Here is a 23,230-nt window from a genome sequence, read left to right as displayed (position 1 = left end):
GTTGGGGAAGGTTTTTCCTCACATCTGTTACATCCTCACATATATTCTCACGTCCTCAGAGCTCCTGTCTCTGAGTGGAGGTGATGTCCTTCTATGGTTACAGAACAGCGGCTCAGTGTGCAGCAGGCACACAGTAAGTAGCTGACCAGTATGCCTTACTCTTTCTCACAACTGTAGAATACTGTTACCTAGAGGATTAGTAAATGACAAAATACACTAAAAGAGTTGGAATTCATTGGTGGTCTGACTTCATCAGTAGCCCCCTTTGTTTACGGGATTGTGCTAATGGGTAAATTATTATATTAAAACACGTAAGTGATGTCAGTGTTTGAATCTAGAATGCCCCTAAAGGCTCCTGTGTAGAGGGCTAAGTCCTCGGCATGACAGTATATGGAAGCGCTGTGGACTTGTGGGTAGTGGGGCCTGGCGGGAGATGGTTAGGCCATTGGATGTTTGGCTCAAAGGGGTGAGGCGAGGGCTTCCCAGTTGTTCTCTCTGGCTTCCTTGCTTATGATGTAAGTGTTTTGGCCATGGAAGTTCTGTCTTCATGGCATCCTGCTCAGGGCAGAGGCCCATGAAACAGGACCATGTGATTTTTTTTTACTGGAACCTTGAGAATTATAGGAAAATAAAGCCTTTGCTCTTTCTAGGTTAGTGGCCTCAGTATTCCATTATAGTAATGGAAAGATGACAATACATACAGTGTACACACAGTACATACATACAGTAATACAGTGTACATACAGTTCACACATACAGCACATTCAGTGCATACACAGTACATACATACAGTACACACAACACACAGTATATATCTACAGTACATATTGTATACATATTGTACATACAGTGTACACACAGCACACACATACACTACATACACACACCACATACATATAGTACATACAGTACATATAGTACATACAGTACACACACTATATACAGTGTGCACACAGGACACTCAGTATATACAGTACACACATACAGTACATATAGAGCATGTACAGTACACATACAGTATATACAGCAACACAGTGTATATGCAGGGCACAATACGGTATATACAGTGTATATATACCACATACAGTACACACATACAGTATATACAGCAACACAGTGTATATGCAGGGCACAATACGGTATATACAGTGTATATATACCACATACAGTACACACATACAGTATATACAGCAACACAGTGTATATGCAGGGCACAATACGGTATATACAGTGTATATACACCACATACAGTACACACATACAGTATATACAGCAACACAGTGTATATGCAGGGCACAATACGGTATATACAGTGTATATACACCACATACAGTACACACATACAGTATATACAGCAACACAGTGTATATGCAGGGCACAATACGGTATATACAGTGTATATACACCACATACAGTACACACATACAGTATATACAGCAACACAGTGTATATGCAGGGCACAATACGGTATATACAGTGTATATATACCACATACAGTACACACATACAGTATATACAGCAACACAGTGTATATGCAGGGCACAATACGGTATATACAGTGTATATACACCACATACAGTACACACATACAGTATATACAGCAACACAGTGTATATGCAGGGCACAATACGGTATATACAGTGTATATACACCACATACAGTACACACATACAGTATATACAGCAACACAGTGTATATGCAGGGCACAATACGGTATATACAGTGTATATATACCACATACAGTACACACATACAGTATATACAGCAACACAGTGTATATGCAGGGCACAATACGGTATATACAGTGTATATATACCACATACAGTACACACATACAGTATATACAGCAACACAGTGTATATGCAGGGCACAATACGGTATATACAGTGTATATACACCACATACAGTACACACATACAGTATATACAGCAACACAGTGTATATGCAGGGCACAATACGGTATATACAGTGTATATATACCACATACAGTACACACATACAGTATATACAGCAACACAGTGTATATGCAGGGCACAATACGGTATATACAGTGTATATATACCACATACAGTACACACATACAGTATATACAGCAACACAGTGTATATGCAGGGCACAATACAGTATATACAGTGTATATATACCACATACAGTACACACATACAGTATATACAGCAACACAGTGTATATGCAGGGCACAATACGGTATATACAGTATATATACACCACATACACACAGTACATACTGTGCATACAGTGTCTCACTCTGGCTCTTCCAATCCTCTCCTGTGAGTGCAGTGAACTCTCCCTGCTCTGTAGATCAAGGGACTAATCATCTGAAAGATAAAGAACTTCATCCCACTCACAGTGCAGAAGCAGAGGAGGTAGGATGTTCACAGAATTCTTTTGATGTGGTCAAAATGATGAAAAAAAAGAAGGATGCTCATTTCTTTTAAAAAAAATTTCTTTTCCCAACTAGGGCATTTTGAATAGGCCAGGATCAAAAAAGCAAAATTAAACATGAAAATGAACTTCTGAGTTCATTCTGCAAGTTGGATCATTGTACATATTCTGAAAAGACCAGAGGAGGCTTTGTGTGAGCCCAGGGTTGTCACTATGTCTTCTGGATTTCCCTGGGTATTAAAGAAATGAAGGCATGTAAAGCAGCGAATCATGCGATCTGCTGTCCTTCTGTTCTGCTCCTGGTGTGGTCCGTCTGTTGGTCAGTCTGTCGGTGTGGATGGAGTGTAAGGTATGATCATTGGTAACAGGACAGTCTGCCCCATTTCCTTGTTTCTCTGGTTTCGGTGATACACGATCTGGTCTTCCTCATAGCTAAAACACCCCTATGCATGCCTTTGTCATACAAAGTCCCTTAAAGGGGCAGGCATGTCGAACAAGGGATTCTAGAACTGCTGTGGAGTTAATGAGGGAAGAGTCAGCAGGCGCCTCGGCCCTTGGGCACTGCCACAGTCCCTTCAGATTATGTGGAAAGATTAGCTTCTTGCTCTTCAGAGTAAATCATTGCTTTTTGATGTGGCTTAGAGTGTTTCCTTTCTGTTTGCCTTTCTTGTTTTAAGAGATGTGATTTTATGCGATGTGTGTGAGTGTTGGCCTGCACATGTTGATGTGCACCAAGTTTGTGTAGTGCCCTTGGAGGTGAGAAAAGGGTGTCAGGAATCCTGGAACTGGAGTGACAGGTGGTTGGGAATCACCATTTAGGTGCTGGGATCTGAACTTGGATCCTCTTCTAAACCAGCAAATGCTCTTCATGGATGAGCCAGGTCTCCTGCTCTCATGTCCTCACACAACAACCAAAACACCCTGTACACATAGGATGTCGATGAGCTGACAGGGAAAATGGTAACCCGGTACTGGGATTTGTGGTGAGACTGAGAGCCGTCAAGTGTGGGTAGCACAGAACCATGGAGGCACAGAGCCATGGAGGCACAGAACCACGGAGGCATGGTGTACAGAAATACACAGGGGCATCAATCTCCCATTGTACAGAGGTTTGGAACAAATTAGGGAAAGCAAAGAAAGGAAGGGAGGGGAAGAAGCTGAGTGAAAGGAAGGATAGCCTGGGGTCATTTTACCCTGGCAGCAAAATGACTGTGTATGAAAAATGATTTCAAGTTGGAGAATTTGCCCCATTCCCTACATAAGTTGAGCATCTTTGCTTAGAATGCTTGGAGGGAGGAAAGGAGAATACTAATATTATCATTATCAGCCCTCCTTGAACTCCTGGATATTATGGGACACGGTGTCAGACCTCTCAGAGCCCAAAAGATAATCTGTTACAAGGGTGACAACAGGAAAAAAAAATGGTAAAATGCTGGACTAGGACTCTCCAGAAATTTCACCCAGCATGAAAATTCTTGGTGAATGCTAGTCTGTAATTCAAAGGACTGCTGTGAAGACATTTTATCTGTGGAGTTAGCTCAAGATTACTCTAGACATGTAGGTGGGCGTCACCCACACAGGAGCCAAAGAGACTTCCTGGAGTCAATGAAATTGTACCTCAAGCCTCCAGTATTCTGTAACTGTTCTGGGATTCCAGAGGGATTTGCAAGATTTAGGAGTTGTGTGAGCCAAGCCCCTAAAATCAATCCCCTGGGCAAATACTTTTGGACACAGGAATATTCTGTATACGGAAGTCTACTCCCTTAGTCCTGTAAGGTTGTGTGTGTGTGCATGTGCCTCTGTGTGTGTTTGTGTGGTGTGTGTGTGTGTATGTGTGTGTGTGTGTGTTGAGAGAATCTGTGAGAGGTGGTCATGTGGCCCAGTCAGGCCTGCAGTGAAATGAGCCAATGGGGTGAAGCAACAGCATGACCTATGACCTAGAGGCTCTGGGAGGGTCTAAGTCTGGGAGTGAGATCAGACTCATATATTTTTAAATGACTTACATTACTTTTGAGACCAGAAGTCAAGAAAAAAACGTGCTTAAATTGGAGCAAGATGGATGCTTTATTTCAACAGACAGAACAGGTGCTGGGATTATTCTGGAGTCAAAAATAGAACAACAACAACAAAAATCATTGTTGTTGGAGAGTCTTGTAAACGATTTAGGAGGTTCATGTTACAGCCAAGGCTGTGTCTGTGGCTTCCTCCATATACTTGGGAAAACACTGACTGTGTGCAAGGTGCTGGGGGCAGAAGGTTGTGGTCAGCTGGGAGTTCCTGCTGGCAAAGCTGGAGAGGGAGGGCGCGCAGTATTGAAGTTCTTTCGTGTTGGGCGAAGGAGGCATCCAATCTCCTGCCTTTTTTAGGCCAATTCTGTTCCAAATCTGTCCTTGTCGCCAAGACTGCAGCAGCTTGGGCACTGCCCTCCAGGTGTCTGGTTAGAACTGCCCAAGCTGGGGTTCTCCAAGTGTGTTGGGGAGGGGCTGATGGACAAGTTTAGCCTGAGGGCTGCTGTCTCCCCTCTCCACAAAATCTGCCCATGCCCACAGCATTCAGCATCCTTAGTGTCAGCCTTGGGATGGGGGTGGCAGGTTGTTCCAGAGAATGTAGTCTGTTTCCCTCCATCCCCCCGCTGACTCAGCCATCCAGTTCCTTTCTGATTCAGGCCCAAATCAAGCATCCCTGAGAGTGCTATGACTGATTATTCCTTAACCCTTCCCCAGCGTAGCCTGGAAGAGCTGGCATCATCCTCTTGAGGTCCTCACTCTGAGGCTCACAAGGCAGCAGGATGGTGTCTCTGTGCCACTCTGTTGGAGAGGCGCTAGAGAGGAAGATACTCACCTGTAGGGATCTGGGGTATCTCTTGACACCCGGTCTCGGGAAAGCATGGACGACGCCTGCAATACAGCTATAGCAAGAGGTGGCAGTAGGACGCTGGGTGATGGGTGCAGGTGAGGCTCGAGCTGCTCCCGAGCGGGAGGCAGGCCGAGGGCGCTGCGGGGAGGACGCATTGGCAGCTGGGGCGACGCGGACGCGCTTAGGGCTGGGAGGGGTGTGCGGGGAGGCGAGCCCGGGCGGGGACACCGCAGGAGCAGGAGGAGAGAGTTCGGAAAGGAGGGAAGAGCGGCGAGGCGAGGGGAGAGTGGAGCTACGGGCCAGGCCGGCACCCGGGGCCACACCCCCACCTTGCGGGCGCCTGGCGAGGCTCGGGCCAGGCGGGGCGCCGCACAAAGACATGCGGAGAGGGGCTGCACGGGGCCGCGGGACAAAGACACCCGGGTGCTCGGCTGCACAGGCTGCAGTGATCACCCCCTCGCCGAGCCCCGGGGCAGAGCCGAGACGCCCGCCGAGCGCACGAAGCCACGGGCCGAGCGCACCCAGGGCCCGCGCGGGACCCCAGGCGGCCACGCAATCGCGGTGACCCAACGCGCGCGGGGGCGTCGTCGTCCGAGCCCAACTTGGCCTCGGCCTCGCCCTCTGCCCAGCCTGCTGCCGCTGGTGTCCCCTCCTTCCCGCGATTTCGTTTCTTCTCACGCTCTCCCCCCCACTCCATACCCCTCCCGCCTCCAGCCCGGCTCTCCCCACCTTGTAAAACAAAGCCGGGGAAAATGCCTGCCCGTGCAGCTCGGAGCGCGCAGCCCATCTTGGAATAAGGAGTGAGTACAATGGCGTGTTGGTAAAAAAAAAAAAAAGAAAGAAAGAAAGAAAAAGAAAGAAAGAAAGAAAGAAAGAAAGAAAGAAAGGAGAAAGAGAAAAGAAAAAAGAGAGAGGAAAGAAAAGAAAAAAGCGTCAAGTCTGTGTTAAAACAAACAAACAAACAAACATTTTGAATGCTGCATGCCTCATGCTTGCCAGCGCCTCGCGGGAGAGACCCGGCTATACTGCAGGAGGTGAGACCCCTGGGCATCCATCCTGGCCCGCGCACGCTCTCCCGGGAGGGCAGCTTAGGTCTCCTAGCTCCTCATCTTCCTCTCCATTCTGTGGGTTGGATGTGATTCGGGCTTGGCGACCTCAACCCCAGCCCGGATACATTCCTGGCTCCGTCTTGCGCTTTTCCGCTGGTGCCTGGGGTTTTTTCATTTGCCTCCCTCGGGTGTGGGTTTGGCGCAGCTTAAGACAGTTTCCAGAGAGGAGGGTCAGCTCTAGAGAGTAGCTCACAAGCAGGTTGCACGGTGGCCCTGATCACACTTGTTGCCCATTGCACGGGGGACTCGCTGTGGTGCAGGGGCAAGTAAAATTAAAAGCTTGTTTCCACTGACGTTTGAGGGGTACTAGTGGCTGGCGGGGACAGCCGATTGTAGATGAGGACCAGAGACCAAGAGAACATTGGGGGAAGGGAGCGGTAGCGATGGTGTGGAGTGTGTGTGGAAAGACATACTTCGCCTCTCACCAAACAGTGGAGGCTGAGAATCCAGTGTCTAGATTAGAGAGGGTTCAGAAAAGGCTGTTTTTTTTTTTGGGGGGGGGGGAGGTGTTTTTAAAATATTTATTTTGTATTCCACCAGATTCCATCCATTAAGTCTGCCAATTGTGCATTATCTATTTCTGCTAATTAAATATAAGGATGCAGCTTAAAAGAATTAAACTCCTTCAGAAAATTTATCAGCCCAACACACACACACACACACACACACACACACACACTCACTATGGTCACACACTGTGGTCATACACATACACACATACACACACTGTGGTTTCTCACATTCAGGGGGGGAGGGAGGGAAGGAGGGAGAAAGGGAGAAGGAAAGGGAGAGAGGGAGAGAGAGGGAAGAGAGAGGGGAAAAGAGAGGGAGGGAGGGAGGGAGGGAGGGAGGGACAGAGGAGAGAGAGAGAGAGAGAGAGAGAGAGAGAGAGAGAGAGAGAGAGAGAATAAAATACATTACCATATCTGCCCCCTCTCTCCCCAAGTGCATCATGACAATCAGTATCTCGGTGGGATTTCAGGCCGGGCTGGGTAAAATAGTGGTGGTGGTTTTCTAACTCTCTATGAAAAAACAGTCTGAGGATGAAAATCTTGGGGAGTACTTTGGGGAGTGGGGGATCTTTGCTTAGAGAGGTGGTGTGGGGCTCCTTTGCTGTGACGGTTTTTTGTTTGTTTTTGTTGAGGTTTTTCTTTGGGGGGGGTTAGATCATTTTTTTTTTGAGTCAGAATCTGAGAGCGGGAAAGGGGGAGTCCTCGTGAGGCTACAGGTGATGGTGAATTTTAACTGCTGGGAGCACTTCTGACAGCTCTTAAAAATCCAAACAGCCAGCACCTGCCTGAGTGCTTATTTTGAGTGTCATTGCCCTTGTCAATACTGTAAAAGTGCCTTGTTCTCTGTGGCTGTAATCAGAGCAGGTGAACTGGCTGAAAGGGAAGCAGCCACACTGGTAGGTGGCAGGCTGAGCCTCACTTAGAGGTACTGCTGAAGCTGACCCTGGGGTCTCCATGCAGAGCTGCTGCTGCTGGGGTAGAAGCTGTGTCCTCATGTCCACTCTGATTCCATCTCCTCGAAGTCAGGACTTCCTCTGATCTTGGCTGCTTGAGGAGGTCCCTTTCATCTGCCTTCATTGGATAACTCTCCTCATGTAATGCAGCAACTAGCTGTTTTGGAAAAGTGTCTTTCTGATGGAGGACCTGGAGAACCTTAGGAACTCAGACTGGCAGCCCACATTTCCTTCCACAGGGTAGTAGGCAAGAGAGCAGGCAGCTGTGTGCAAATTGATGCTCTTTAGGAGTGTCTTCCTCTTGAGTGATTTCTGGAGCTGCAGGGTGTAATTCCATGGAGATGTGTTATATGCTTATGGAAAAGTAAAGTTTAGATTATGTTGTTATGAAACCTATATTACACACATGGTGGCAATTTGGCTTTTTTTTTTTTTTTTTCATAAGTGATGGGCTTTAAATGGATGACTCCTGTAGGTGTTTCCAACCATTCTGTTAACCCGTGATAGTTTGCTGTCGCCTCTCCAATCAAATGATCTGTGGTGACTGGCTTATTTTCCCCTCTGCAAGTGGCCATCAAATAGCTTTTGTATTTTCTAAAATGAAACCCATTAATGATGATTCTGAAGAGCCGGGATAAATAATAGATGGGCTTGGAGTCACCTCACAGTATCTGGGAGCTCTAATGGAGTAATTAGCCTTATGCAGAGCATGGAAGGTCCTACTAAGATGTCAGCCAATCCACTGGCTTGCTTTCTTCTTGCTTTTGCTGGTGAAGTGGGGTGGGGGTGGAGGGGGGTGACATTGTTGTGTCTTGGCTGTTGTGTCTCCAGAGTTAGCAATACCTTCTGTGTTTTAGGCATGTTAGAGATGGCAGAACCATGTTTCATAATGAGCCCGCTTTAAAAGATGGGCACCAGATATGAAAGAGGTGAGCGGTTTGTTCACCGTAGGAACTATGCAGGATATCTTGAACTGCACTGATTGCAATCCTTCCTCTGTAAGGAATTTGAAAACCCAATAGCAAACATTCTTTAACTCTGATTGCTTACAACACAAAGGTCTGATGTACATAAGTAAGTCATGAACTTTTCTCAGGAGCAAATACCTCACTTAGCACCATCAGCCCTTGGGAGCTCAGGACATCTTCATTGACCTGTATCATGGGCAGAAACAAATCTAGAAATTAACGAGGAACCCCTCAGGCTTTCTGTTTTTGACCTCTTGGTTTCTGTTTTTTTCCATTCACCTGATAATCCAATGGCAGCAGAGAGCAGAAGCCCCACCCTCTTTCCTGAGCATATATATATGGTTCTGCAAGTGACCAGAGAAAGCTGCTGGGTGAGGTTCTTCAGCTCCCACTAGGAGAATCTCCAAGTTCAGCCAGCCCTGGTTGACCCCTTAAAGAAGCAGCTAGCCCCTTGCCTCCAGACTCCTCCCGCCTAACCCAAGTTCTCTGTTGTTGTCAGTGGCGGCCCCTGACTTGCTGGATCCCAAGTCTGCTGCTCAGAACTCCAAACCGAGGCTCTCGTTCTCCGCAAAACCCACCGTGCTTGCTTCCCGGGTGGAGAGTGACTCGGCCATTAATGTTATGAAATGGAAGACGGTCTCCACGATTTTCCTGGTGGTCGTCCTCTACCTGATCATCGGAGCCACGGTGTTCAAGGCGTTGGAGCAGCCTCAGGAGATTTCCCAGAGGACCACCATTGTGATCCAGAAACAGACCTTCATTGCCCAGCATGCCTGCGTCAACTCCACCGAGCTGGATGAACTCATCCAGGTAATGGCCCCAGTGAAATGGGCTCCATTTATTGCTAAGGGTAAGATCAGAGTAGGGCATCAGGGTGGACCTCCTTTCCAAGGGTCTTCATCTCCTCCATGCCTCCTTCCTACCATCTTGCCCCTGCTCCCATTTCTTTTCCCTTCTTACCCTCCCCCTTCCTGCCGCTTTAGACTTCTGCATTCTTGTTCTTTTCCCTGTCTTGACTGACAGGGGCTTACACTGCTGTAGGTACTCATGATCAGGGAGGCCGTTGTCCATGGAGAAGTAAGGCGCATTGGTCTGATAAAGGAGCAGGGCCTCTTAGCAGAGGCCATGCCCATCACTACTGTTGCTTACAAAGACAGGCTTGTGGAGTGCCACTCTTGGAATGATCCTTCTACATTGTGAACAAGTTGTCACCCAGTTCCTCTTTAGAGTTTAGTTTCATTGAATGGTGCTTTTTTCTTTGGATCTAACTAAGATCGGCTTGCTACTCTACAGAAAAACCAAGCTTTTGTAGAGAAAGTACACCCCCAGTTTTCATTTAAACTAGGAGAGCACCATCCTTATGGTAAAAGATGTTTTAAGTATTAACCCCAAATGACTTAGGTCTGAGTTAGCCTTCTTAGACATGGCCATATTTCGGTTGTAGGTGTCCTAGGCATAAAACAAGAGTCTTAGGTGACAAGAAAAATCTTTAAATTCCCCTAGAAGGGGATTTGTTGGTTGTTGAAAAAAATTCTTCACGTGTAGACACTTACTTTCCTAGACAGCTTCCGTTTTCTTGCTTGGTTTAATTCAAATTGGACTGAAATCGAGCCGCGAGTCATCTGAATATGCTTTTTTCCTGTTTTGTGTCTGGGTTGTTTTTTTTTTTTTTAATCATTTGAATAAGTTGGGATAATAGATTTAGAGACTTATTATTGGATTTAATTCCATGTTAAAGTCAAGACCTTTACTCTAGTTTCATCTTGTGATGACTGTGCCTCTTATTCCCAGTCACACATGACTGGACTGACAACTGGTGTTTCTGGTCCTGATTCCTCCTCCCCCCCCTCCCCCCACTGGGGTCTTGCCACCTTTAGGCATTTCTGTGTCTCACTCATTTCACTTAAATTTTGTTCATTTTTGTTTCAGTTTAAACCTGACACAGTCTTAAATTTTGAAAATGTTCTGCGTACAGTCACCCGCAGAGTTCTCTGTTGCTTTTAGATAATGGCATTGTGTTCTGTATCAACAGTCGAACAGCCAGCCCGGCTGCCCCTCCTTGTAAGCACATCTTCATTCCATTCTTTCCTTGTACCACATAAGACCGCCTATGAGATACTGCTAGTCTTGAAAGCTTACCACTTACTTCTGTTTTAGAAGCACAGCTTCTGGCCATCTCCGTGGAGGCAGCTCGGGGTGGTGCTCACTGCCTCAGCTCTGGGTTCAGATAGGGTGTGTGTGAGCACTTGACTGAGTCTTTACCAATAAACAGTGTTTCCCTGTAAGCCCTAAATGATCTCTCTGGCAGGAGACTTCCTATCTAGTAGGTGTCAATGATAGCCCAACTAAGGTAGTGAGAGGTAGGAAAAGCACCAGGGTTCCCCCAGCATCCATTTATTGAGTTATAGCTGATGATTTGTATCCCCATAGCTGGCGCAGAGTGTGATTGGTCTTAGGCAGGAAAAAAGAAAAGAATTGCTCAGGTTGCTGGAAGAACCTGAGTGTGAACTTGAGAATGATCTCACTGTTGGACTCTACATAGAACTCTCAAAATAACTTGAAGGTCACGACAGATAGGGGCAGAGTCTCGTGCTGAATACAGATGATTATTTTTTTATACACACTGGTTTTGGAATAGACAGAGCTCAAAATATAACCTACTTCCCCAACCCTGTCTGCTCTCTATGCATCCTCCATCCATTTTAGCTTTAGTGATAAGCACAGCCGGTTGTCTTTGCTCTTTAAACATACCTTTGTGTTCAATCTCAGTGTAGAAGTTGCCTGTTACTTATCATACCCTTATCTTTATAACTCAATTGTTTCAGTACATTTCCCCTTAGAGTGTGTATGTTTTTGGTACAAGAATATAATGCTCAGACTTCAAGAATCAAGAAGAGCGAAAGGCAAATGAACCCACGATCATTTTTGAGGATAGCATTGCATCCCTACATCTCCAGTGTCTGGTGTCTTCCCTTCCCTTTAATCACCCATTTCTTTAACCCTGAAAACCCCACAAGTGGGTCTACTGGGTAGTATTGTCACAGCGTTAGGATTTGGGAACTCAGACAGGGCAAGTCCAGGTGATTCCCCTGATGAAATCACCAGGGTGAGGTTCCAGTTTGCAGAATCTGACCTGGCATCCGTACTAGTCCATACTAGAGAGGCCTGCTCTCTAAGGAGCTTTCTCTTCTTACAGCATGGGAGGCAGAAAGAGTGGGAGTGGATGGTGGCTCCATCCTGCTGTTTGTGAGAAGGAGGCGGTCAGACAGTAGGATAGTGTCAGATACAATGAAACTGTCCCGGGCCCCAGATCATTATGATTATTAGTCACCTGGTTCCACACTGTGTCTACCAGGGTGACATGAGGGAGATTGAGGAGCCACATGGCCTCTAATGCTTCTGCATTAGATATATGTGTGATTCCCATTAATTCTATAATGATGTGTTCAGTCAAGCCCCCCAACCTTTCAACAAGATTGGTAGAGGTGAGGCAGAGACACAGAATAACATGACAAAGACTTGTTCTGGGCCTGGATTTGAGAACATCTCAGGTATCTGCTTCTATGGCAGTTCAGTTAATGTGGTATCACTACAGAGACACACAAGAAAATGGTCATGAACTTTAGACTCATCAAAACCATCAAAAGACAGAATCCAACATGCATATCTCATAAAATTCTCCTGTATAACCTGGTCATCTATAAATAACTTCTGTAGAAACTAAGGCAGGGGAGTGAGAGTGTTAGTTGGTAGAGCTGTTAATCAAAGTCCAAGTAGGTAGACTCTTGAGCAAGCGCACTTACTTCCTGTGTTTACTAATTTTTAAAACCCCCCTCAATAAACATCTAGAAAGTGCTCTGATAATCTGTACATTATGGTGTGTAATAGTAATAAATGCAAAATTATCACTTCCATGCACAGTGATGTATATTACATTGCTGTGTTTCTAACCATTTCAATATTCTTCCCAGGGAACAGAATTCTTGTCAGTATCCTGTCAGAATCCCATAGACCAGTAGGAACATGGGTATCAGACACAACTCACCTTCAGTCTAGCTATTCCCATGTTTGATTAATCAACTGGGGGATTTAATTACTTGACAAAATCTATGACCTATGACTTATCAGTAACAAAGATGTCATGTAAGGTGTTTGTCCTTTGGTTTCTAGTTTAAGCCCCACTCCCTGTGAGCTAAGTAGGGAAGATATCCTTCCCTGTTAGGGGTAAAGAATCCATCATGTTTATACTTTGGTATCTGGGACCTAGGACTAAATATTTGGAGACAGTCTTCATGGAGACAGTACTGAGTTATCTTTGCACAATCCCTTCCTCTCTGTGTGGTTTTTTCTTCAGTGTTTATTGGGGATCTCCAGTAGGTTGACTTCACTGCTAGTATTTAGCCAAAGAAAAGGATAACAGAAAACCACTGCTTCTTTTAAGATACCTCCCACCCCTGGACAGACAAGCAGGGAGGATCCTTTTAAATACAGTTACGTTAGAAATGCTTGCAGACTGGAGTTAGGAGTGCTCAATATTGGAATTCTAAGAAAGAAATTAATCACTTAATGATGGTTGGGGAGACATACAAAAGGAAAAGAGAGGGTAAGGGGGAAGAAAATGCCACAGGGCAGTAACAGGCAGACATACTTTAGTAGAAGATCCAGATAGACACGAGTCACAGGGCCACTGGAAGGTTCTGCAGCATTGACCAGGCTCCATTGCTCCCCAGGAGGCTGGTTCCTTTCTAGGCCTGCCCATCTGGAATGGATAATCCTGCTGGGGGCTTGGTCATGTCTGAAAGGATACTAGGAACTTCAGGGTCTGAACAAACTACCCTAAGATACAACTAATTCAGGACTTATTTTAAGTAAGCAAACACTATTTTATATTTGTTATATTAATGTTACCTTAACTGAATATCATCCGTTTATTCACAAACGCTTTTTTTGAGTGCCTACCTTGTAAGGTGAGCTCTGAAATACATGGAGCTTAGAACATGAAGATTCTTTGTGCTCTGGGAACCTGTATTGAGTTGGGTAGTTCATTCGTAGTGCTAAGTTCCAGGAGACTCAAGCAGTAAAGCTGGGAGGGAATGCTGATGATAAAATATAAATAACGCCACCAGGGAACTGTCACTGATATGGCGATTTATTTGGATGAGGAGACAAGCCCCTGTCAGGTGTGGGGAGGCACTTAGGCAGAGGGTTGAACACATGCAAAGGCCCTGACTGAGATGGGATTCCTGGAATGTGGGGAAAGTGCCAGGGGTAGAGGAAACAGGAGGAGATGATGTGCGTCAGGGTACGAGGGCTGCCCTAGTTCATTTCTGTTGCTGTAATAAATTATCCCAACAATACGCCAATTAGTGGAAAAATGGTTTGTCTTAGTTGTAATTCTGGGTTGCAGTCCATCACTGTGCAGAGGCCATAGCAGCAGAGGCTGGAGGCCGGTCACCACATCTGCAGACAAGAGCAGAACTCGAGAAAGGCAGTCGTGCTCAGTGCTCAGCTGGCTCTCCCTGTCTAACACAGTCCAGGCCTTGTGTCCTCCACCTTCAGGCTGTCGTCACACGTCAGTTACCACAGACAGTCTCCCATAGACATGCCCATAGGCTAATCAGATCTTGGTAATCTCTTATCGAGACTCTCTCTCCAGGTGATTCTCTGTTGTGTGAAGTTTATCATTAAAACTAACTTACACAGGGACCATGCCACGTCCAGCTTTGTAAATTAAAAATGTGAAATCTGCTCTGCGTCTCTGTTTGCTCTGGCTTGTGTTTCAAACTGCCCATTCCCCACTCCTTTGCTTAAGCACTTCTGCACAGTCAGGGGCAGAATAACCTTGGTGGGAGAGGAGGGGCCTTAAATTAAGGTCATCATCGTAGTGGGAGTCTGCAGATTATGGTGGGATTCTATGTAGATCTGGAAGGAGAATAAGAAGGCCCTTACATGGACCAGTTAAACCATGCAGTGGAGAAGAGTCAGCTGACCCTAGCTAAGGTTCTGTCCTATGGAATTAAAAGATGGTGGCTACATTCCATTCAAAATGGGAAGAAAGTGGGAAGTGCTGGGCTGGGTGATATCCTGATGCTGTCAGACAGGTTCAGCCATTGAAGCTTTCTGAGGCCCCAGGTTATAATATTTACAGAACCAGTTTCTTATAGAAAACCATGCAATACAGTATAGAACTCAAATAAAAACAAAACCCCACATTATAGAGAGGCTGGCTGCTAGATACAGTTATCCTCCTACAAGGACTGATATAGGATACTTGTGTTATGGATGCTGACTACTAACATGCACATGAACGTGTTTGCCAGCCAGGGTTTCTGCACACTGCTGCGCACATTTCTTTCACAATATCAACCAGAGAGGCAGAGCCCTCTGGGAGTCTTACTGAGACCAAGAGCATTTCTATAAGCCAAGATATAAAGGAGATGCAGACCTCCCTGGAAGTCCTCACAGCATGGTTACTTGGCTGGTTCCTTTAAATTGTCAACTTGACCTCACAAAGAATCATTTAGGAAGATGGTCTCAATGAGAGATTGTCTACAATGGGTTGGCCTGTGGGCATGTCCCTGGGTGACTATCTCAGTGGCCTTCACTGTTGTAGGAAGACCCAGCCCACTATGGGTGACCACATTCTCTAGGCAGGGAGTTCTGAGCTGTGTGAGTAGATAAATTAAGCTGAGCACTAGGCATGCAGTAATTTTTCCTTTCAGTTCTTGACTGTGGATGTAACTAAATATTTCAACTCTCTTGTTACTATAATTTCCCCATAATAAGGGACTGTAACCTGGAATTAATTGTAAACTGAATAAAAACATTTATCCTCTAAGTTATTATTCATTTATTTATTATTTTTATTTTATATATACATGAATGTTTTGCTTGCATGTATGTATGTGCATTCTATGTTTACAGTGTCCATGGAGACCAGAAGAAGGTGTCAGAGCCTATGAAACTGGAGTTACGGATGAGTGTGAGCTGCCATGTGGGTGCCGGGAACTGAACCTGGGTCTTCTGCAAGAGTAGTAAATGCTCTTAACTGCTGAGTCATCTCTTAGGCTGCTTCCCATGTTGTTATGTCTGGTTGTTTTATCACAGCAACAGAGATGAGGTTAGATCACAGTAAAGGTCAGCTCTTGGTGAGCTTGTCATCTGAACAGGGGCCGGTAGTTCAGTGGAACTTTAGCAAATGAGCCCAGGATGACCACAGGTCAGTGTGGCCATGGTGAATTGGAGATGCTCATTAGAATGGCCACTTACGGATGTAAAGTAGGAGGTTGACAACATGGTTTGGAAATGTGGAGAAGGGGATGGTCTGATGGAGAACAAGAGGATTTAACCCTGAGATGCTAGATGAGACTTCCCAAGGAATGAGCAGAGGCTGAGATGAACAGATGCAGTGTGAGATCCAAGATCCATAGATTGCTACGGGTCAGAGCCATAAAGCAAAAGAATTAGTACTTTGCAACACGAGATTGCAAGGATCTGTCTTTATTTTAGGGACTCTGTATCACCCTTATGTCCCCAGACCTCAGGTCTAAGTAAGGGAGCCCAGGCTTTGGCTCCTGACTGGGCATGTGAAAAGCAGACGAAGAGAGAGTTCAGTGTAGCAGAAAATTATGCTAATAAATTACACTCATAGTGACTTTGTGACTGTCAGCCCAGAGTGCGTGAGCGACCTGGTATAGGAACTACTTGCATTCATTCTTACAGTACAGACATCTTTTTATTGCTTTACCTCTGGGCAAAATAACATACTGTTCTGAAAACTATAAGAAAGTGTTCTCTTTTCTTACTGATGATTTTATTCAGTTGGTTTAACATTTTGGACTAAAGTGTAGGTTTCAGTGACACAAAACATTCTACAGAGTATCTGCAAACCCGCTGTGAGTACATTCTGTTCATTGAGTTGACTTCTGGAAAAGCATAGCCAAGCTCTGTCATGTGTAAGTCTTTCTGGGAACAGAGAACCTAGGAGCTCAGGTGGGCTTGTGCGGTCGACCAGTTGTCACATGCGTGCCTGTGTTTCAGAGAGGCAATGGACTGCTAAATTGGGGCATGGAGTCCTGATGACCACCTCCAGTTCCCTTTTTCCTGGGGACTCTAGTATGTTCTCTGTTCTTAGTGGAAAACCCATTCTTGTATTCACTTCAAGTCCATACGTTCATGCTGCTTCGACTTTCCAGAATGAAAAGAATAAAACATAAATAATACTTTTTTCTTGAGTATCAAAGAATTATTGAGACATTTCCATGTCTTTTTTCTTAATAGTAGTTAAGTCTTTATTATCAGGATTTTTTAAAAAAAAAATCTATTTATTTTATATATGCGGGTGCTTTATGTACACCTGCATGCCAGAAGAGGGCATCAGATTACATAACAGATGGTTGTGAGCCACCATGTGGTTGCTGAGAATTGAACTCAGGACCTCTGGAAGAGTAGTCAGTGCTCTTAAACACTGAGCCATCTCTCTAGCCCCAAATTTTTATTATTAAACATAGAAGTAGTTTGTCAGAAAATGATTTTACCTTACAGAATATAATGTGAGGGTTACTTAGGTAATAATGTTGAGTGGTTAGAACCATATTGTATGAGTGTTGGACATAGATAAAACATCATGGAAACAGATATGGTTAAAAAAGACTGTATAATATTCTGGGAAGTAATTTGATTGATGGAATAGTTACTTTGGAATGAGTGAAATTAGTATGCATGTCTATTGTAACATATGTTAAAATAGTGTTGATTGACCTTAAAGTCAGACACTTGGGAAGCTCAGCTTAGACACGTTCAGTGAGGCTGCCCAGTCTGGATCTTTCATAATAAAGATGATACGGATCTTAGAATGTACAGTTGTGCCTTCTAGGTGTGGACTCTCTCGTCTAGCTACATGCCATTTTACACTTGTCCTGGTCATGTTTTTGTCAACCTGACACAAACTCAGGTCATCTGGGAAGAGGGAACCTCAACTGAGGAAATGCCTCCATCATACTGGCCTTTAGGCAAGTCTAAATTTTCTCAATTAGTGGCTGGTGTGGAGGGCCAGCTGAAGTGTTTATAAAAAGATAAAGAGATAAAGAGAATATGTTCTGTGGATGTGTGGAGAGGTATGGGGAAGGGGATGTCTCATCGGGCCCATGTAGAGCCATCTCTTCTCGTGAGGGACCAGTCACACACTGGTATAGTTTAGAATAGAGTTTATTGAGGACATGGGGAGGGGAGCCAGGAGGGTAGTAGAGGCGGGGAGAAGTAGAGAGAGAGAGAGAGAGAGAGAAGCAGAGAAGCAGAGGAGTAGAGAAGTAGAGGCTGGTCATGACCACGTGGAGAGAGAGGAAGAGGGGCGAGGGGACAGAGAAGCTAGAGGCAAGAGAGCAAGAGATTAAGAGATTGAGGAGGGGGCAAGCAGCCCCTTTTATAGTGGACCAGGCCTACCTGGTGGTTGCCAGGTAATTGTGGGGAGGAGCATACCTGGCTGTTGCCAGGTAACTGTGGAGGTGGAGTTTAGACAGAATTCTAACACCAGCCCACTGTGGTAATGCCACCCCTGGGAAGATGACCATGTATGAGAAGGAGGGCTGAGCAAGCCATGAAACATGAGCCAGTAAGCAGGGTTCCTCCACGGCTCAGCTTCAGTTCCTCCCCGGGTTCCTGCCCTCACTTCTCCTTCAGAATGGACTGTAAACTGTAAGCTTTTTTTCTCCAAGTTGCTTTTGGTCATGGCATTTATCACAGCCCTGGGCACCACTTTAGGTACATCATTAGTAATTCCCGAATCTATAGTCCTGTACATTGCAACTCTTACTTGTAAAATGGAGACAATGTACCTTCTATTCCTGAAAGAGGCTAACCGGCCCCTGAATCAGATTTTCTGTGACCTGTCTCTGGAGCTGACCTCTTAGACAGTGATGCTGGAGTGCAGGCTGCCCCATACCTGCTTGTGTTGTCTGAGAATTACCTGTCACTGCAGGTCACTTAGGAGTCACTCACAGAGGCTGAGTTTCAGAGAGCTCTGGAGGTTTGGGGCATCATCTCAGTTTTAGTGAGGCGCTTCCTGGCTGCTTTGCAAAGTAGCAGAGAGCAATGATAAGCATGTGTATGCAAGAGAGGGAAGGAGGAAGGGAGGGGAAGGAAGAGGGAGGAGGGAGGGAGGGAGACTCAAAGGTAGAAGAAAGCCAGAGTGACATAGGAAGGGTTAGGTTTATCTTGGGTACCACCAAGGAGGTCTTCGTGAACTCACTCTCCCCCACAGGCAGCATCCTCGGCCCCAAGGCCTATCCATTGCTCTGGTACCAGCTTATCAGTTGAGACTTAACCTCTCATACAGGGACTCCTGGGTGCAGAGGGAAGGGAACCAATCCCAGACTATCACTCACTCAACAAATGTTCACTCCAAGATGGAATCTTTTCAGACAGTTTCAAGTATATTCTCCATGGTTTGTCTACCAAACAGGAAGCTTCCCATCATTGTCCTTCCATTTCAGATATGTAAACTGAGGCACAGAGTATTTAATATTGGCTTCTCTGCCCTCTTCATCTGGAGATGTTGATAGGACGCATTGAGCTTCCCTTATAGAGACTCCAGTGCTTCTTCCCCAGGAGGTACTGTTCATCTTTGTCTTCTCCAAGCCCTGAGTCTCTTACCTAATCCTGCAGAACAAAGGTTTGTGGACTGTGCATTTAGGACATGAGCTCTTCCTGTCAAGTCCCTGGGGGACTGTAAACACAAGACACACTACAAGGCAGCTGGGTACTCCCTGCTTTCCCCGCAAAGAGCAGTGTGGTAGTGGGGGAATGCAGCAGCTCCACAGGCCTGAAGGCAAATGTAAACTCACAGAATAGGTCAGGGAGTAAGGCTATGGAAGGGCACAGGTAAGCACAGAAAGCTTGCGGTTGGGTCAGAAAGCCTGGGCATGTGGAGGCAGAGAGGTAAAGGAGGGGTCAGGTGAGGCACTGGATGCTTACTTGGCAGGAAGAGCTTCAAGGATACAGAGGTCAACACCTCAACTGTGATTAAAGGACTTTCTCTTTCCCCATGCTTTCTAACGTTCACAGAGTAATAGGAGTTCTTGTACAAAAGTCAAGCGAGTTATCAAAACAAAATGTTAGAAATAGCTGCAGGGCTGGCCTTGACCTGTTTCGGCACGGAAACACAATGGAAGCGCCACAGTTCTGTGTGCACACATTCTCCATGGCTGTGTCCGTGGTGCTCCACGGATGCCCACCATCTTCCATTTAATTTTTCTTTTTTCCGCCATAATGGGCATGACTGCGGGATATTGTAAGCCCTGTCATTCATCTATTTTTGGGCTTGGTATCAAGACTTCCACACATGGTGAATTCGGGGTTTACTCCTGAGCTACATTTTCAGCCTCTAGGTCTTTTATATAGAACACTGTGAGGATTTTTGAGCTGCCTGACTGGAAATTGAAGGTGACCAATTCCCAGGTTCCCCTCCCCAGGGGTCAAGGTAAACAGTCCGTGGGGACATCACTCAGTGGCTGCTTCTGGCAGGGGCGCTCTAAGAAGCCTCAAGGTGAAAGCCATTTCATTGGTGTGCGTTATGTGTGTGGACACAGATACAACCTTGGGTGTAATTCCTAAGGAGCTGTCTGCCTTATGGGTTTGAAACAGGGCCATTCGATGGCCTGGAGCTCTTCACATAGGGCAGCCTAGCTGGCCAGTAACCCTGGGAAATCCATCTTCTTTTGCCTCTGCAGTATTGGAATTACAAGCACGTGTGACTCCTGGCTTTCTGATGTGTGCTGGTAACTAGTCTTAGGGCCTCGTGGTTCCTCAGATCCTAGATTCACGTGCTTTAAGAGGTAGCGTGGTCATAAATGGGCATAACACATTTCTCAGGATCTGTCTTAGCATCAGGGCTAACCGAAGCAGGGATGTAGACTTCAAAGAGGGAGCTCCCTCCCTAGTCTGTGAAACCTCTCCTTTGATCTGCCATTGCCCGGTGGTGCCACGGAGGCAGGACTCAGCAGAGCCATTCCAGGTCATGTTCCTTGTCTGAACACCTAATCTCTGAGGTTTCATCAACAAAGCAATGTACAGTTACTAAGAACTAGTTACCTTAGCTCATGGATAGTGATGCAGTTGACCTGTTACACATTCATGTGCAGACTGGAGACATGATCTGTCAGGAAATGGGCATAGAAAGCCAAGGAGGCAACTCCACAGATTCCATACAACTAAGGGCTCAGACACTGAGAGCCACTGGCTTTTTGCTCTTGTTAGGAGTTATGGGCATGTCCTTTCTCCTTCCCCTCTCTACTCTTCCCCTCCCCCTTCTCTGTCTCTTCAACCTGTAAACAGCTAATTTGTTGATGGCTATCTATCTCTGTGTTTTGTGAGTACATGGTTTTCAAGAAAATTGTGTGTCGTTACCTGTAAGTATATGTTTGTGTGTTGGTATATTCCTGTGTGTGTACATTGTTCTGTGTGTGTGTGTGTGTGTGTGTGTGTGTGTGTGTGTGTGTGTATTTGCATGTTGTGTGTAGCTTTTGCTACCCCACTTTAAACTCTGGGAACTGGCCAAGCTACCAGCCCCTGCCCAGAGTATATTGGATCTGTGGATGAAAAAAAAAAAAAAAAAAGCACAGAAACACTCAGTTGTTTAATTTCAACTTGCCCTATTGGCTCAATTGCTGGGTACCCCCAATCTACCTCAGCTAGCATGCCCTTCCCAGTACTCCCAGCTCAGCACCCTAAATCTGCACTCACCTTCAGTTGCTCAGCCTCCTTCAGTCCCAGCTCAACACTCCAACCTCCCACCTGTAGAGTCACCTCATGGCCTATCTGCCTGAGATCTCACATGGCTGATTCACTTTTCTCCCTCTTAAGCATGGTGAACTCTACCTGTCTCTGTTTCTGTCTCTCTCTGTCTGTCTCTGTCTCTCTGTCTCTCCTGCATCTGTTTGCTTGCCTGTGGGACTGGAAGTCTTGCCTATTCCTTTGGCCCAGCAATTAGTCCATGGTTTGTTTACTGATAGATTAAGTATTGGGGAACAGGACCTTACTATCAGAACTATCCCTATATGTGTGTCATGTGTGTATATGTGTGCATGCTTGTGTGTGTTTGTTTGTGCCTGTGTGTATATATTCCTGTGTGTGTTGGTAGCATCTGAATATATATATATATATATATATATATATATATATATATATATATATATATATATATAGTGTGTGTGTGTGTGAAAATATATATATTCACACAATGTACCCCCATGCATATACCATATATATATATACATATATATATGTATATATATATATTTCATTTCGAACAGTGTTACCTTATAGATTATGTCATGTGAATTTAAAAAAATTCTGTGAAAATATTGATTCCTGTGTGAATGTAATTAGGTTGTGGGGTTACTGTTTGATTCTTTTAAAGTGAGGTATAGAATTTGGGACTGATGAAGTAACTTTAAATTTTCCATGGCGGTTGGATACAACGGACTCATTTGCATAAGTTCTATAGAGAGGAACTGGACCTGTGGTGGGTGGTACGAAGGAACCTTCTGGAGAGTGACTGACAGCTTCTGTCATCCATCCAACTAGGGTCTTCTGCTCTAACTCATGAGGTTGCCAATGGCCCCATGAGAGCTGCATCTTACATGTCCTTCTGATCTGTTCTGGGCTGCTGTAGTATCTCTTGTTTATTTTAGCTGTCCTTTTAAGGGCTGTAATCTATTCAGTTAAAATCTGGCTTAGTGCTCATTAAAGCTGTGGGTGGAATTCCCAAGGTACAAGAGAGGCTTCCTTCCTTTTCTCTTTTATTCCCCACCCCTACCCCCATGCATACACACATGTGTGTACATACATGCATGTGCCCGTGTCTGTCTGTCTGTGCCATGGCACATGCATGTGTGGAGGTCAGAGGATAACTTGTGGGAGCCTGTCCTCTCCTTCTACCATGTGTTTACCACGATGAAACTCAGGTCATCCGGCTTGTGGCCAGCACCTTTACCCACTGAGCCATCTTGGTGGCTAAGGCCTTTACCCATTGAGCTGTCTCTCCAGGTTTTATTTTCCTTTTCCAAAACCAATTGTTTTCTTTCTTTCCTCTCTCTAGTCTTGCCTTACGCATTGCATCTTGGCAATTGTTGAGCACTGGTCTTCAGGCAGATCTGTGAAGTCTAGATCTTTCTTCTAAGTTGCTCAAATGGTTGCTCAGCAGGACAGCATGGCTTACTCTCTCAAATCCACTAGATTTTCCCGAAGCAGGAAGAACCTCTACTGTCATGTATGCTTATCTTTCCCTTGGCTTGTGAGATTTTTAAACATTTAATATGAGGTTGGGCATTTCATGGTTTTAGAGATCATGGGGGTATCTGCAGACTTTGATGCTTCTCTTCTCAATTTTAATTGAAAATTTCACCAACAGGTGTTCGGACGTACACACCTCT

General features: G+C 45.4%; 1 protein-coding gene across 5 annotated transcripts in view; it reads left to right on the top strand.

Moving 5' to 3' along the window:
- Positions 1 to 23,230, top strand: part of Kcnk2 (potassium two pore domain channel subfamily K member 2) — a 183,824-nt gene that overhangs the window by 48,108 nt on the left and 112,486 nt on the right. For 2 of the 5 annotated variants that reach the window (XM_034513391.2, XM_076941594.1), the window contains exon 2: positions 9,301 to 9,611. In XM_034513391.2, coding sequence (XP_034369282.1) covers positions 9,301 to 9,611 — 311 coding nt within the window. Of the gene's footprint in view, positions 1 to 5,026; positions 5,355 to 5,379; positions 6,060 to 6,109; positions 6,294 to 9,300; positions 9,612 to 23,230 lie in introns of those variants that run through there. The other 3 variants (XM_034513392.2, XM_034513393.2, XM_034513390.2) reach the window with 3 other exon arrangements.

This window comes from Arvicanthis niloticus, chromosome 10 (assembly GCF_011762505.2).
Source record: "Arvicanthis niloticus isolate mArvNil1 chromosome 10, mArvNil1.pat.X, whole genome shotgun sequence".
NCBI classification, from domain to species: domain Eukaryota; kingdom Metazoa; phylum Chordata; class Mammalia; order Rodentia; family Muridae; genus Arvicanthis; species Arvicanthis niloticus.
The sequence above is the reverse complement of the archived record's forward strand: the minus strand, read 5'-3'. Positions and strand labels throughout refer to the sequence as shown.